The following is a 14103-nucleotide window of genomic DNA, read 5'->3' as shown; positions in this document are numbered from 1 at the left end:
AAAGACTTTTCCTTGTGTCAAGTTGGAACTTTCCATATTTTATAGTATTGGATTCTGGAATTCCAGGCGTATCTGTAGCTATTTCATTGTGTTTCTCCCCTGGAAAAATTCCCCTCAGGGGTGCTGCTCCTGCACCCTCCTTGGTCCTTGCTGCTGTGTCTTTACAATTGGAATTCTATTTCTCGGGAAAGCTGCTTCCTCTTTTGCCAGCTGAGATCTGGAAATCCCTAAGTGCTGTGTATGGGGCATAAGCAGATAGTAAGTGAACTCTTGGCTTAAGTTCACTGGTAAGTTTAAGCAAGGTTGGAACAGATGGGAGGAAAAGTAGCCTTGTTGACTTCTGCTCAACTAAAAGAGAAAATTTGGGTAGCAAAGAATAAGTTAAAATATATTTACTTAAGAGACAAACAGGAGAAAATACTAATTTGAAGCTCTAAGTGTATTATTGTTACAGCAGTTGTGTTAGAACTGGAAAATGAAGTAAGTTGGGTAGCATAGGGGCTTCTAAACATCCTGGACTACAGATTCCCAGATTCCCTGGTGTTTCCTTTCCTTTGCTGAGCCTTCTAGCCCCCTGTCTCATGTGGCTGCAGTAACAGTGTAAGTCCTGTGAACCTTGGTCATAAGAATGAGAGCACAAGACATTACAAACTACCCTGCAGCACTACAGGACCTGAGGCAGGTACAGTGCAATGGGAATTGTCTTGAAAGGGCTTTAACCATGCCAGTGTTTACAACAGATTTGCATATTTATAAAGCTGTAAAATTTTAGAATATTAATGTTTGTCTCATTTAGCAGAACAAATGACAAAATTCTGGGCTTGGGTTTGTTTCCAGTTGGTATAAGTTAAGAACAGCTACATGCTTCAATCTACATAAAGAGTAATTTGTATTTAGAACATTAAGTAGAGGACCAATTGTTGGGCTGTTTCTAAAAGACATGGGTTTCTTAATGTGGTGTTAATGGTATAATTAGCTTTTCTAAGGTGATGAAATTAAGAAAAAAAAGTAGAGATTAGTGCTGTGTTTTCTGTGTGCATTTCATTTAATCATAATTTATGTATCAAAGCTTATAGAACTTAGATGATGCACCAGGGACAATTGTTTGGTTAAAAGGATTGGGATGATTGAGCTAAACACACTGAGTAGGCAGATGGAATAAATATCCTTGTGGATCTTCTCCCAGACAGCATGTGGACTGCTGGTTTAATAGTGTGGTCCAAAGGGCAGGATCAGAATTTGGACAAGGGTTGAGTTGGGTACTTCTCAATCCTTTGGAGCAGCACCAAACAGCAGGACTGGCCACAGGCTCTGACCCAAGCACACCTCTCTGCCTTTCTCTGTCAGAGCAGCCTTTGGAGCTGCTGGAATAATGATATTTTTTTCTTCAGTGAATCAATGCCTGGTGAAATGGTATAATCTAATCCAAACAAAACTTCCTGTCACCAGTGAAGTACTGGTGGCTGAGTAGCCAAAGTCTGCTCTCAGAACGCTTTTCTTCTTCTTTCCAGCAATATTTTAATTTTGTGGCCTAAAACAAACTGCCACATAATGCAAATGCTTTTAGAATTAATGGCAACTTGTTTGGTTTTGAGACAGGAGTGTGTTTTGTTTCAGGAACTGGGATTACCAGAGTTCAAGAATTGAGCAAAATATTTTAAATATGGTTTAATTTCAAATGTGCCCTATTCTTATAAGATTTCAGCTTTGAACCAGCTTTATGATGGCTTCAACCATTGGTTATATTTACACCCTCAAAGTGCATATAAATATTAGAATAATACCCAAAACAAACTGTCAAGACAAAGCTATTAAGGAGCCTCCAGCAGGGGAGGATTTTGCTGTACTGCTCTAAATAACAGAAATGGCTTGCTTTTTGTCTCTTCTGAATATTTATAGAGGCTAATGTTTCCAAAGTTACCCACATGAGCCATAATTTCCCTGTGCTTTTAGTAACCTTTACCAATGCAAGAAGGATGTTACTGCAAAGGAGATGACTGGTAGGAACTGTCTGCTGTGCTTGTCCCTTCTGTCCTTAGCAGGCAAATATAATCAGGCAGAAAAGCAGTTGAAATATGCACCTATATGCAATGGTTTTCCTGTGTTTCTTTTGCTATGTTAATCTAGCTTTCTCTTCTGGAATCAAAAATAACTATTACTGCTAAAATTATTCCTCAGGAACTGGCTTAGTTCAAGTTTCTTCAGCATAACTCTTTTCCTCTGCTTCCCTTAGTGCCCAACAAAGAAGCAGTCAGGTTAACAAAAGTGCAGTGGGAAATCAGGTAGGCACCTAACAGAGAATGGATAATGGCATGTGCAAGTTAATCCAAGCTGTTTGGTTTTCATGGCTGCATTTTCTGTTTTAAGCATATCATTTAGCTTTGTTTGCTTCAAATATACATAAATGTGTCCTCATTGCCTTGTTTTGCTGAACTTTTCAAAGCCACCTGACTTCCATTGTTACCATCATTTACTGTTTAGCATTTCTGCTGCTGCTTGCACTGCTGCTGAGTGTCTTCCTTCCCCTGCTGTTCAGTGCCTTGAATCTCTCATGTTACACATTGGTGTTTTGTCATTAACTGCAAACTTGTGAATTTCAGGATCCCAAATGCTGGTGAGTACTTGCCTGTGTGTGCTTTGTGCATTTTGCTACTCCTGATGTGTTCACAGCTGAACAGCAGTGAAGGGCAAGTCAGCAAGCAAATGTGGATTTGCCTTTTCCTCTTCTGAAACCTTTCAGCTGACATCACACAGTTGTTGACTATGTACCATAGGCCTTTCTCAAAATAAGAAGAGAATGATGATGCTCTCAGATTAATTAGCATCTTCACTGAGATTTATTAATGAAATTGTTTCTTTTTTTAACTTAAGAATGTGGGATTGATTCTGCAAGGTGCTTGGTGCTCCTGAGCCTGCCTTCCTTCTCTGCTTTTTGTGTGGGTCAGGGGTTCTGAGTACTTGGCAGGATCAGTCCTCTTCTTAATATCAGATGAAAATTAGGAAAGTGCTATGATTTGGAGAGTTTCTGCTCACTTTGAGGTTTTTGCAAAGTCTTAATCAGAAAAAAAAAATGTTATGGAATTAGTACATATTGAGAATGAAATAAAAAATAGTAGCAAAAATAAGACAATGAAATTTTGTTTAATTACCAATATTGAACATCTTCCTGATGTTTTTACCTGCAATTTGGTCAAACAATGCTCAGGAGCTTTCACCTCCTGATCAAGGTTTTCAAATGTGACCATTGAGTTTAAATCCAAGTGACAAACCTGAAATTTCAGAAAGTCTTCTATTCTGCTGCTGTTGTAGACAAGAGTTCCAGTCATCTTTTTGGAGCTAGAAATTCAATCTCTTCCTCTCACCAAGAAATTGCTAGTTATTTGCAATATATTTCTTAAAATAATCCAGCAGCTTCTTGGATGTGATGGTTCCCCACAGCCTGACCAGCATGAGTGGCATTTTTGATGTAATATATGGTTTGGATTAAAATGAAAAAAAAAAAACCTGGAAGGTCTAAACACTGCAATGGCTTCAAAGAGCAGCCTCTCCCCTCTGAGGAGAGATTTCCTCCTTATCTAGCTGTGCTGGAACATGTGTCAAACACAACGACTGTCATCACTTTGGAGTGTCCCATAAAAGGAAAAGCAACCAATTATCTGGCTCTTCAAAAATACACAAATAAAATGAATGATTTCTTAATTGAGTGAATGTTTTCTCTCTAAAGAAGTGAAGAAAAAGCTTGGCGTTTTAAATTCAATGTTGAAACTTGGTTACTTGTGGTATAAAGGACTTTGCTGAACCTTTTATTGTAGAGATAATAAACAGATGTTTGTAAGTTGATTGTTTGGAGTTGAAAAGAATGAGAAAATGTTTCTGAAATAAAAGTTCATTTTTGCAATTTGCTATTTCAGGGAACCAATCTACCGCCTTCAAGGCAAATTGTACGAGCTAAGTTCTGTAAGCTTTATTGTTGCTTTTTCATTTAGCTTCTCAGAGGGCAAAGTTTGTCTCTAACTCATTGGTTTGTCAAATACTTGCTGCTAAACAATTTAATGTTAAGCTGTCTTGTCTGTAACACTTCCTCAACAAAGTGTAATTGCAGTTCATCACTTAACTGCTACTAACCTGCTGTTACCAGTCTGAACTAGTATAACTTAAAATGTTGTAGAAGACTTTGCATAGAATTAATTAATATTTTTATAATTTACCAAGTTTCTCCAACTGAAACGACTAATTTGTGTTGATTTTATTATATAACTGGAAAGCAGTTTTTATCTGATGTAAGTGCCTCTATTCATAGTAAACCTCTCTTTGAAAGGTGGGCAAATAATTTTCTGGTAACCAAAAGGAAACATTAGCTCTGGTGTAAATGAAGGTGCTGTTGATGGACACAGGTACTGTTCTTGGTGGTTTGTTTATGTCAAGGAATTACTTTGGATAGAAAAAGTGAGTTTTATGAATGAAAATATTTAAAGGCTTTTTAGCATTCTTTTCATAGCACAGGAGGATCAATTTATCACAGACAGACTCTTTTCTAACCCTTCCACCTCATGAGTGAATAAATATGTGAATGTCTTTAATATTACTAATTAGAATTAATTGTCTAAACTGCAGTTAATTTTATAACAAGTTACAGTGTTCAGTGATGGTAAGGTATAAGAAATAAATTTCTGTATTGTGTGTATTCTTTGGCAATATCTGTGATAAAAAACGTACATTTTTTCAGTTTGTTGCCACATCATCAAATTCTATTAGTTATCATTTTAAACAAAACTTATGCTCAGTTATGGAAAAAGGACTAGGCAGCACTGATTTTAGCAGCAATTGAATTGAACCCTCTGGGGAGATCAAGATCACTGAATTTTCCCAAAATACTGGGATGCTCATTTGCAATACCTTGCTTTTCTTTTTCAGTAGCTTGCTTTGGACTGGAATGATGCACATAACTATTAACTATTTCTGTGTGTCTTGGAAATAAGATAAGCACAGCAACACCTTATTTTTGGACAATAATGCAAATTCCTCTTAGCATGTTTTTCTCCTTTTTCCTCTACTACTAATTTATCTTCTCACGCTTAATCTTTGGCCTTTTTTGTTTGTCTTTTCTTTGCTACCGCCTGAGGTTTTGACCTGACTCCACAAAGTTTCTTTTTAAGCCACAGGTTAGTCTGTCTTCTCATTTGCTTGAAGTAATCTGTGCAATGCTTGGTTTTACACAGCACACCAGCAAGGTTTGGCTCCTGAAAGCTGACCCGCTCTTAATTATGTGTGTTGTGTGCTGAGATTTGTTTTGGTGACTAAAATTCAATGTTTTAAGCTCCCCTTCACGATAAAGCTTTAAAGATGAAAGTGTCATTGCTCTATGTGCCCAATTGATGTGTGTGAGAATGCAAGACACTCAAATTATAGAGGATTATATGTAATTTATAGGAAATTCTGTGCTTTGCTTCTGTGGCAAAATCTGCCACAGAATATCTGTACTACTACTGCTACAATTCCTAGTAGCCCTGTAACTGGAGAAGGGGCTTATTGTGAGCTGTGAGTTTCAAGGCACTGTCCAGGTGATGTGGAGGTTTGGGTCTGAGGGCTTTGTTTGACCTGCCTCTCTTCAGTGTTACACCAACAATCTGATTAATTTTCTGTTTAATTTCTTCTGGACACAAGTAGCATTCAGATCCCATCAGCTGGCCTGAACTGTAGCTCTAATAAGTAACTTTTCCCCTAGTAACCCTTTTTTCCTTTTCTAATTTTTTTTTCTTTTATTCCTAATTTGTAGCATACTTTGCTGTTTCTTTTCTTCAGATACACTTAAATCCTGTTATCTTGCATGACCCAGGAAAAAAATGTTTATACAATTTTTTTAAGCAATGAGAAGGAAATGAAGACTTGTGCCATGGTCAGTGAGGTGGTCGTGAAAAATCATGACAAAGCTGTTCTGTTAAGAAATGTCAGTATTTCTATGAAAGAGGTGGTGGCCATGAGCTAAAACATTCAAAAATGTTTCAAAATTTAGCAGCATGAGACCTGCTGGTTTTGAATTTTCACTTTATCAAGTCTGGGGGAGTACTGATGTTCTAGATGGCCTTTAACTATTTATTTTTTAGGTTAATGTCCCTTCATGTTTGACTTACCTCAGTCTTTGTTTAAGTATATTTGGAAATTGATTCAATTTTTCACCCCTGAGAGCTTTGCTCCAGTAAAGACTAAATCTTTCTTTTGAGCAGACATGTTTTTAGGACTTTAGGCACTGTCACTAGTTTTAAGTTGTGCAATACATTGTGCAGTGATTTGTAGGGAAGCAATGTCCCAAGATCTTGGTTATGTTCAGTATCAGAACAGATCTGATCCATTTTTGCTGTGACATTTGGCAAGTTACAGTGAAATACTGTAGTAGGTTTCCCCTCTAATACATTAAAGCCTCTGTAGTGTGAGGATCTTCATGACTGAATCCAGAGAACCAAATGCTTTAAGGATTTTTTTTTCACTACTTTTTGTGATTTTTATTTTCTCTGTGTGCTTACTTATCTGTAGCACATGTTGTGATGACAGTGACTGGAAGGTAGAGTGGTCCTGGGATTTGTGTTCTGTGTTCAGAATTATTCCACTGGAGTTCCACAGCACAACTTTAATGGTGCTACATTAACAAGTGCTGCTGCTTGTGGTGTTGTGGGAGTGTCCAGTACTATGATTCTCACACTTGTGTTTCTGTCTGCCCAATTTCATGTATCACACTTATCATGAAATCATCCTTCAAATACTTCTTTAGAGAATCAGAAAATGTCCCATTTCCTTAAATATATTTCTTTTACAAATGCCTTCTTTGATTTAGTACAATTAAAGTCATGCAGCAACACATAAATTGTGCTTATTGTGTCAAATCCTGCTTTCCTGTTTATCCATGAATTGGTGGAGAGTAAGGACAGCAAATATGATTTGGGTTTTGTGCAGCTGAACTATGAGAAAATTATTTCCTTCTGACTTGTTAGTGTGCATTCAGAGGCTCTTAAGTTTCATTTTTCAGTCACCCAGATTAGGTATCAGGATCCTGAAGGAAGGAACTGTGTCATCTCTTGTTCATCCTGTGCACGGAGTCCAGCTACCGGTCAGAATATTGTCTCCAGTAGCTTCTGGCTGTGCCCATATTTTTCACCTTCCTGAGGTTCATAACTCATTTCACTAACATCCGCTCTGCACAGAATGACACTTAGAAATATGATAGAAAATAGTGAAATGTATCTCTTAGATACAAGCCAGTGAGAAAATGAACTAGTGAGAACAATAATGAAACACAGTGCTTTCATTTTCCAAGCAGAAGTACTATAAAACATAGCTAACACAACAGTTAAAAAGAACTCCAAAATAATAACTCTCTATCAGAGGTTTTTTTAGCTTCAGAAGTGTCTTTGAAAATATTTCCTTCTTATTGCCTGTAGAGGAACAGTTCTAAAGTATGGCTTGAGGGTTTATTTTTTGTTTTGTTGTTTGTTTTTTTTTGAGAATTTGGTCAGAGTCTAAGATGTCATTCAGATTCTCTGGAAAGTGAAACTATGTTCCTTAATCTCACTTCTTCTTGCATTACACCTTGGTCCAACATCTCCCACTACTTTACATCTAACACTGATGCTGAGTCTTCTGTAAGTGTAGCTTTTTTATAGTTAACAGAATGTGCCTGGGAAACAGGAAAATTCAATGAAAAGGACATGAAGCTTAGCACACTAAGCTCATCTTCTCCCTCTTGGTGTCCCTTGGAACAGCTTCCTAGTATTTTAGATTGTTATGACCTGTTGTAGAGTCCAGGATATTTTACAGAACACAATACTCTGTTTTCCCAGAGGGGTATAGATAAACAGGTCTAGAAATTTGACACGAAAAACACATACCCAGAATATTGCTGTAGGTTGGTGTCCTGCTCTTCCTGCAGGGTTGTGTGGGAATGACAGCTGGATCTAATCCTTGGCACACAGGATTTTTGAGGAAACAACTGGCAAATTCCTTCCTTTACGAGACAGTGACCAGGGATTGTCCTAGCAAGTCAGCTTGTTTCTGTCCAAACCCCGTGATGGTTGCACATTTATGGGGAGATGTGTTGGGCTGGAGCATGACACAATTCCTGCCTTATTAGTACTAAAACCTTCAGTGCTTCTTAAATGGTTTGTATAATTTAGTTTTTTAAATGTTGGCTTGGTCTGCTTTGAGACCTCTACCACAAACGCCTTCTTGTCAAATTGGGAAAATTGGACCCTTACAAAGCTGTCACAGAGCCAGTGGTGAGGGAGAGGATGGAACAAGCAGAGAGTTCTTCCCTTCCCTTTGAAGTGCTCATCACCTGTAAGGTTCTTGAACCTGCTGCTTAGGTGTTCCTGCCTGGTTTGCTACTAGAAACCACCTCTTTATTTTCAGTTTTCAAATCTTTTCCCTGAGATATTTCTCCAAAACATTTTTCTCCAAACCAGGTGCTGGCCAGGCTGCCTGGGCTTCCTGTGTGTGGATATGAGCTTTATTTGGGGCAACATTGCATTTTCAGTTGCAGACAATGTGGTTCAACAGCATCCTCTCTCCCAGCCTCTTATTACAGCTGCTTTATAGCATGGGAACATGTGTACATGTGCTGTGAAGGAATTAGTCTGTTCCACAAAAATAGCTCTCATTGCTGCTGAACTAAGTTCAAGTGAATAGAGGACCTTAATTTTGTTGCTTTTCCCCAAATTTTTTCCCCTTTGCTTTATTTATAGTTCAGTGCAGAAAGAAAAAATAGAATTAGTTTGGTTCCACAACTTGTCCCGTGGCAGCTGCCTGCAGGCCAATACACTGCCTGTATATACATGTTACTTGTTTCCTGTTAAAATCTTACTTCAATAAACATCATAAAATAAAATGAGGATTTGATGGGCAATCAAGTTCTTATCAGTGTTTCCCTTAACTTGCACTTAGGCAAGCATTCCATGTGTGTTTGTACTCACTAATGCCCCTCTCCACTTAGGTTCCCCCTCCTCCTCCCAATAAACACAAATATTAAAAGGCCTGACCCACTTTTGTAGAAATCTTTGTGGAACAGCCTATCCCATCTCTTCTGCTTGTTCATTCCCTTGAGTCTCTTTACAGGAATCGTGTCCAGTTCTCTCCTCCCTCAAATCAATTCTTTCTTAGAGATTTTCATACAGGCTGAAAACTTAGTCTGGTTTTTGGATCTTCTTTTCTTACCCTGCTGTGCTGGTTGGTAGTAAATGGGAGAACACGTTTATCTTCCTTGAAATGAATTGATACCATTGGATTATCTACATTCCCAATGCAATTTCCTGCTTTTCAGGTACAACTTTTTTGGTTTAGTTATCAATTCATTCCTTTACCCTGTGCAAAACCAAAGCTGGTATTTTTGAGGAGCTTACATGATCATCCAGGCTGAATAAGAGTGAATTCTGATTCTGAAACTTTCATAGATGACAAAGAATACATGGTGAGCCATATTCCTCTTTTGTGACTTGTTGATACTGGAGTTTCTGGTCTTGTCAAGCCCTGTGAGAGGATGTTGGTCTCATATATTTATTTAAATACAAGAGGAAACTCAAGTTTGATCACACAAGTCAGTGCCTGTGGGGTTTGTTGAGAGGTTCTGAAGAGCTTCTCTGAACACTTTTTTCTGTCTCAATATCCCATTGGCAAATGAAGGGTGTTGCTGTGGTGAGAAGGAGAAGAGCTGAGGTTCCTTTCCTCTGTGATTGGGAAAGTTCTGTTGTCCAGAGCATGATAGAAAGGAATGTTTGCTTTCTCATTTATACTGGAAAACAGTCACTATTCCAATAAAATGGAAAGTTTCCATCTCATCTGTAAATGAGTTTTCATGGTTATCCTCTTCTGCTGTGGAGTCTATTTCTCTTAGGTTTCTGTTGTCCCCCTTTCTCTGTGCATGATGTAGACTTCTGGTCTTGGTATTTATAGGTATGTTCCCATCTGTTCTTTCATCTTTGGCTTGTATCTCTTCTACAAAATTTTGCTTTACCTGTTTTCCCCCTGTTTTTTATTGCTACCTAAGGTTGTTTTTTTTCCCCCTTTTCTTTTTCTCTTCTATCCTATGAAAAGAAAATGGCTCTCACATGCCTCTCCTTACAGCTTGCCTTAATTTTAACTGAACTTTAGGAGAACTCTCCCCTTTGTCACTCTATACATCCACTTCTGAAAATTCCCAATGTGTGTCACAAGCCACTCATTTTACCAGAATTTAGGTGCTTTTCCTGGTATCCACCTTTAGAAATGACATTTACAATTAGACCAGAACAGTGTAGTCAGAGATCCACATTGTGTGTGGACTTTCACACTGTGTTCATATACAGCAAATAAATATCTTCAAGCTTACATGATCCTTAACACACTCACACTTGCTGTAAGTACAACATTCTGATAGGCTTCTTTCTTTCTCCAACCTTCAGACTGAAAATATTATATTCACTTTGTTTCTTCTTTTTTTTTGTTTTCAATACTAGAAACCTGCAAAAACTCTTTAAATTTCCCAGAGACTGAAAAAATGCACCTGTTGTTGTTTCATTTAGCAAGTCTTTATTTAAATGAATGAATTCAACAGCAGAACTCTGTCAAGTGAGTAATGAGCTAAACTTGTACCTGACTGCACTCCTGCATAGGTCATCCGGAAAGGCTGGCTCACCATCAACAACATTGGCATCATGAAAGGAGGATCCAAGGAATACTGGTTCGTTCTGACTGCAGAGAGCTTGTCCTGGTATAAAGATGATGAGGTAAGGAATGAAGAATTGGTTTTTTTCTGTTGGGGAAAACCCCAGTATTAATACAGTATTCTGATATCAAAATATTTAATGAGTTGGTGTAAACTTGAAGTAAAAGATTGTTGTAAGGTTTTAGATGTGTTCTTTAAATTTCTGTTTTGATTCATGGTGAATGCTGATTGTCTAAGACTTGTATGGAAATGCTGATAACAAATATAGGGGGTGTGATGTGTGTGGGGTATTTTTGTTTTACTTTTTTCTGTTCTTCCTGTGATTTCCACACATTGCTTTAAAAAAGAAAAAAAAAAGGAAAAAAATCCCAAGCTGTTTTGAAATATTCTGCTTATTGTCCTATCCTTGCTTGGGTTGCTCTTGTACACCTACTGCAAGCTGATAATAAATTATCTGAGTAAAGTTACTTCTGAAAGTAACTACAGCAATTGATTTAATAAAAAACACTGTTTTCTGCTCATGTGTTCTGAGAAGATGAAAAGCCCATCTGCAGGGCTCTGTAGCTGGTTGGTGTGGATTTTTACATTTACAAAATGCACCTTCATGGGTGATCAGTAAATCTGAGGTGAGTAATGCAGAAATAAAGAAAAGAACATCCACGTTGCTCTCTTTGAATGTATTGTTAGGCAGCTTGTCTGTTCTGTTTAATGACTTTTTCAACAATGGGTGTAATGATACATTTTATCCAAGACTCCAGCAATATTTTGAAGGTTGAAACAGGATTATGTGTGCTATCAGATTTATGGTAAAACCTTTGTGAGTTTCTAGGTTTGTGTAGAAAAATAGGGCTACATTAAAAAAAACCCAAACTATTATTTCCTATTTGGGTATTTCCCCCCTCCTTTTTTTTTTTTTTAATTGAAATGTTTTTAGTAAGAAATTAGTAATTGTTGAGGCGAACCAATGGATGGAAGAAGCACAGGTAAAGAGAAAGCATGAAATGAGCTCTAAAACATCACTCAATCTTTTCATCTTACTGTAATAATCAAAACACTGGTTGATCCCAACAAAACAGGTTGATGGGAACTGTGCAGATTCATATTCTGTTTAATCTAACGTGGTGTTTTACTGCAGTGGATTTTCTGGAAGCCCTGGGGAGAGGGCCTGCAGTGCATAAGGAAGAACTCCTGAAAAACCAGGATGTGAAAATCTTTCCATAAAGCTGCTGAGGGTGGGAACTGTGCTGCTCACAAATGGGTTTTTTTCCCCCAGTCTGTAGCCATTTTGGGATAGACTTTAATGCAGAGGGACAAATTAAGTTATTCTTGAAGATTTTGCCCCTTGCCTTTTTATTTAAATTTTAAAGGGATTCAGATTTGGTGGAACAGAAAAACCAGTGTCAGGCAGAGGGGAAGGGACAGGTGTCAAGAGGGGAAGTTTTACTCTCAGATTGATGAAATAGAATTTGAAAAAAATGCAAAAGTGGCTTTACAGATTTGAAAATTTGAAGCAGTTTTTTTTTGTGATCTACCTTGAAGTCCCTAGAACTGACTTTTTTAGGTAAGATTCAGGCAACTTTAACTAAAGCAATGTGGCAAAATTAACACACCTGCTGTATTTTGTCTCAAGCAGTTGGAGGTCCATGCAAGATAAGCTGTGGCAATTTTTTTAGGTAGTTGTAGTGTTGCTTTTTTTAATTTGATTTTTGTTTACTGTGAAATACAAAAATTCTTGAAAATCCTAACAGTATGTTTTGTGCTGTGCAACTTTAAAATGAAATAGTTTTGAGAATCTTCTGGGGGAGTCACCTGGGAAGCTCATGAAAATACTCAGAAAGAAATAGCCACTGTGTGATTTCCATATGCATATTTTTAAGATAATGTCTCTTAATTGCCAAACAGTTATGTTTTGAGACTCATGAAAATGTCAGTAGTTAATTCTGGCCATGGGAGATCACTCAGGAATTTCTTAGAATGGTAAGAAGATAATAGCATAGGATAATAGCAGAGTACTATTCCATACTCTGCTGGTGAAAGAAGCTGCTCCTTAAGTACAGATTAGCTGCATAATTTGATTATTGTGTCCTGAAAAAGAGTTTATAAAGTTATGATTTGTTGATTTTTTTTTAAATTTTAAATTTTTAAAATTTTATTCTTTTTTTTTTCTGGACCTTCTCAGTAAGACTGAAAAACCAGTAAGGCTCCTCAGCTGATGGCTGGAGTGGCTGTGTGGGGGTGTTTTCCCCCAGTGAGATGTGAGAAGCAATCCCTGTGTTTGTGTGTCTGGCTGTGCCCTGCGAGGGGAGTTGAGAGCCCCCAGCTCCTGCTTGGGCTGGCCAGGAGCTTTTCCATGGCTGGAGAAGGTGCAGGGTCAGCTCTCACCGTGCCCTGCTGAGGAGTTTGTGCCCCCTGTGCCTGTAGCCAAGGCTGCAGCAGCTTTGTGCCACACAGCTCTGCCAATGTGCTTTGCAAAGCTCTGGTGCCTGCTGGGGCCTCCAGGGCTGTGTACCCCCTCTAGTGTAAGCTGAGCCTGTTTTCTAGTCTGGAATTTGCTCTGAGATCAAAATCACTGGTGGTGGCTTGCTAGTGCCTTTAGAAGGATGCAAATTCTTTTGTGAGGTGCAGCTTTGTAAGTGATAAATCCACAGCGTAATGCATTCAGAAACAAGTTGCTTTGACAAAAGTTTTCAGATTTTGCTGTATGATATCAGTATTAGAAAAGAAACAATAGGTTTCTTCACATGGTTTTGTTGCTGTCAAACATGCACCAGGATTTTATTCCTGATGAGAGGGATTTAGTGCCTAAAAATCCTTCTTAGACTTGTAGCTGGAAATTCCAGGTTGATGTTTTCTTAGAGCAGTTACAGTATCCATTCTGTGAGCACTAAGGTGGATTAGTTTCTGATCCTGCATGCAGTTGCTTCTGTTTGTAACTTTGCTGTGTGACCAATACCATGACTTTGTGCTTTTCTACTTAAAAACCAAGCAAGGAAAGTTCTGTGTGCTGGCTTTGAGGCTGCTGTAGACAAGTGCAATATCAGCACACTCGGTGACCTCACAAATACAGATTTATTTTGTAAATATTTCCATGTAATCCTAGCTGAAGTATTATAAGGCGCACCTACACACACAAATTATTAAATCTGAGCATTTTAGCTCTCAGTTGTTACTATTTTGTTAAGTAGCATTAACTAAAGTTCATTTGAGAGTCAGCCTGCAAATCTGAACTTTGTGAATTAGCCACTCTGCATTAGGATGAAATAGACTTTGGGAATGTGGAATGTCATTCTAACTTGTGAATAAAAAAGCCTCTTTACTGTGAAGATATGGATGCCATTTGTAAAGTGATGTAGCATTGTTGCAGTGCATGGCCATAGAATGTGGTTTTATTATTTTCTCTAAAGCATCCAGAGATT

General features: G+C 37.9%; 1 protein-coding gene across 3 annotated transcripts in view; it reads left to right on the top strand.

The window, feature by feature from the left end:
* The window catches only part of DNM3 (dynamin 3), a 169493-nt gene that overhangs the window by 37890 nt on the left and 117500 nt on the right, over positions 1-14103 (top strand). For 2 of the 3 annotated variants that reach the window (XM_015636155.2, XM_015636154.2), the window contains exons 13-14: positions 2234-2282; positions 10635-10748. In XM_015636155.2, the coding sequence (XP_015491641.1) occupies positions 2234-2282; positions 10635-10748 (163 nt within the window). Of the gene's footprint in view, positions 1-2233; positions 2283-3911; positions 3942-10634; positions 10749-14103 lie in introns of all 3 variants that reach the window. The other variant, XM_019007640.1, reaches the window with a different exon arrangement.

This window comes from Parus major, chromosome 8 (genome assembly GCF_001522545.3).
Source record: "Parus major isolate Abel chromosome 8, Parus_major1.1, whole genome shotgun sequence".
NCBI classification, from domain to species: Eukaryota; Metazoa; Chordata; class Aves; order Passeriformes; family Paridae; genus Parus; species Parus major.
This window is presented reverse-complemented; position numbering and strand designations above follow the sequence as displayed.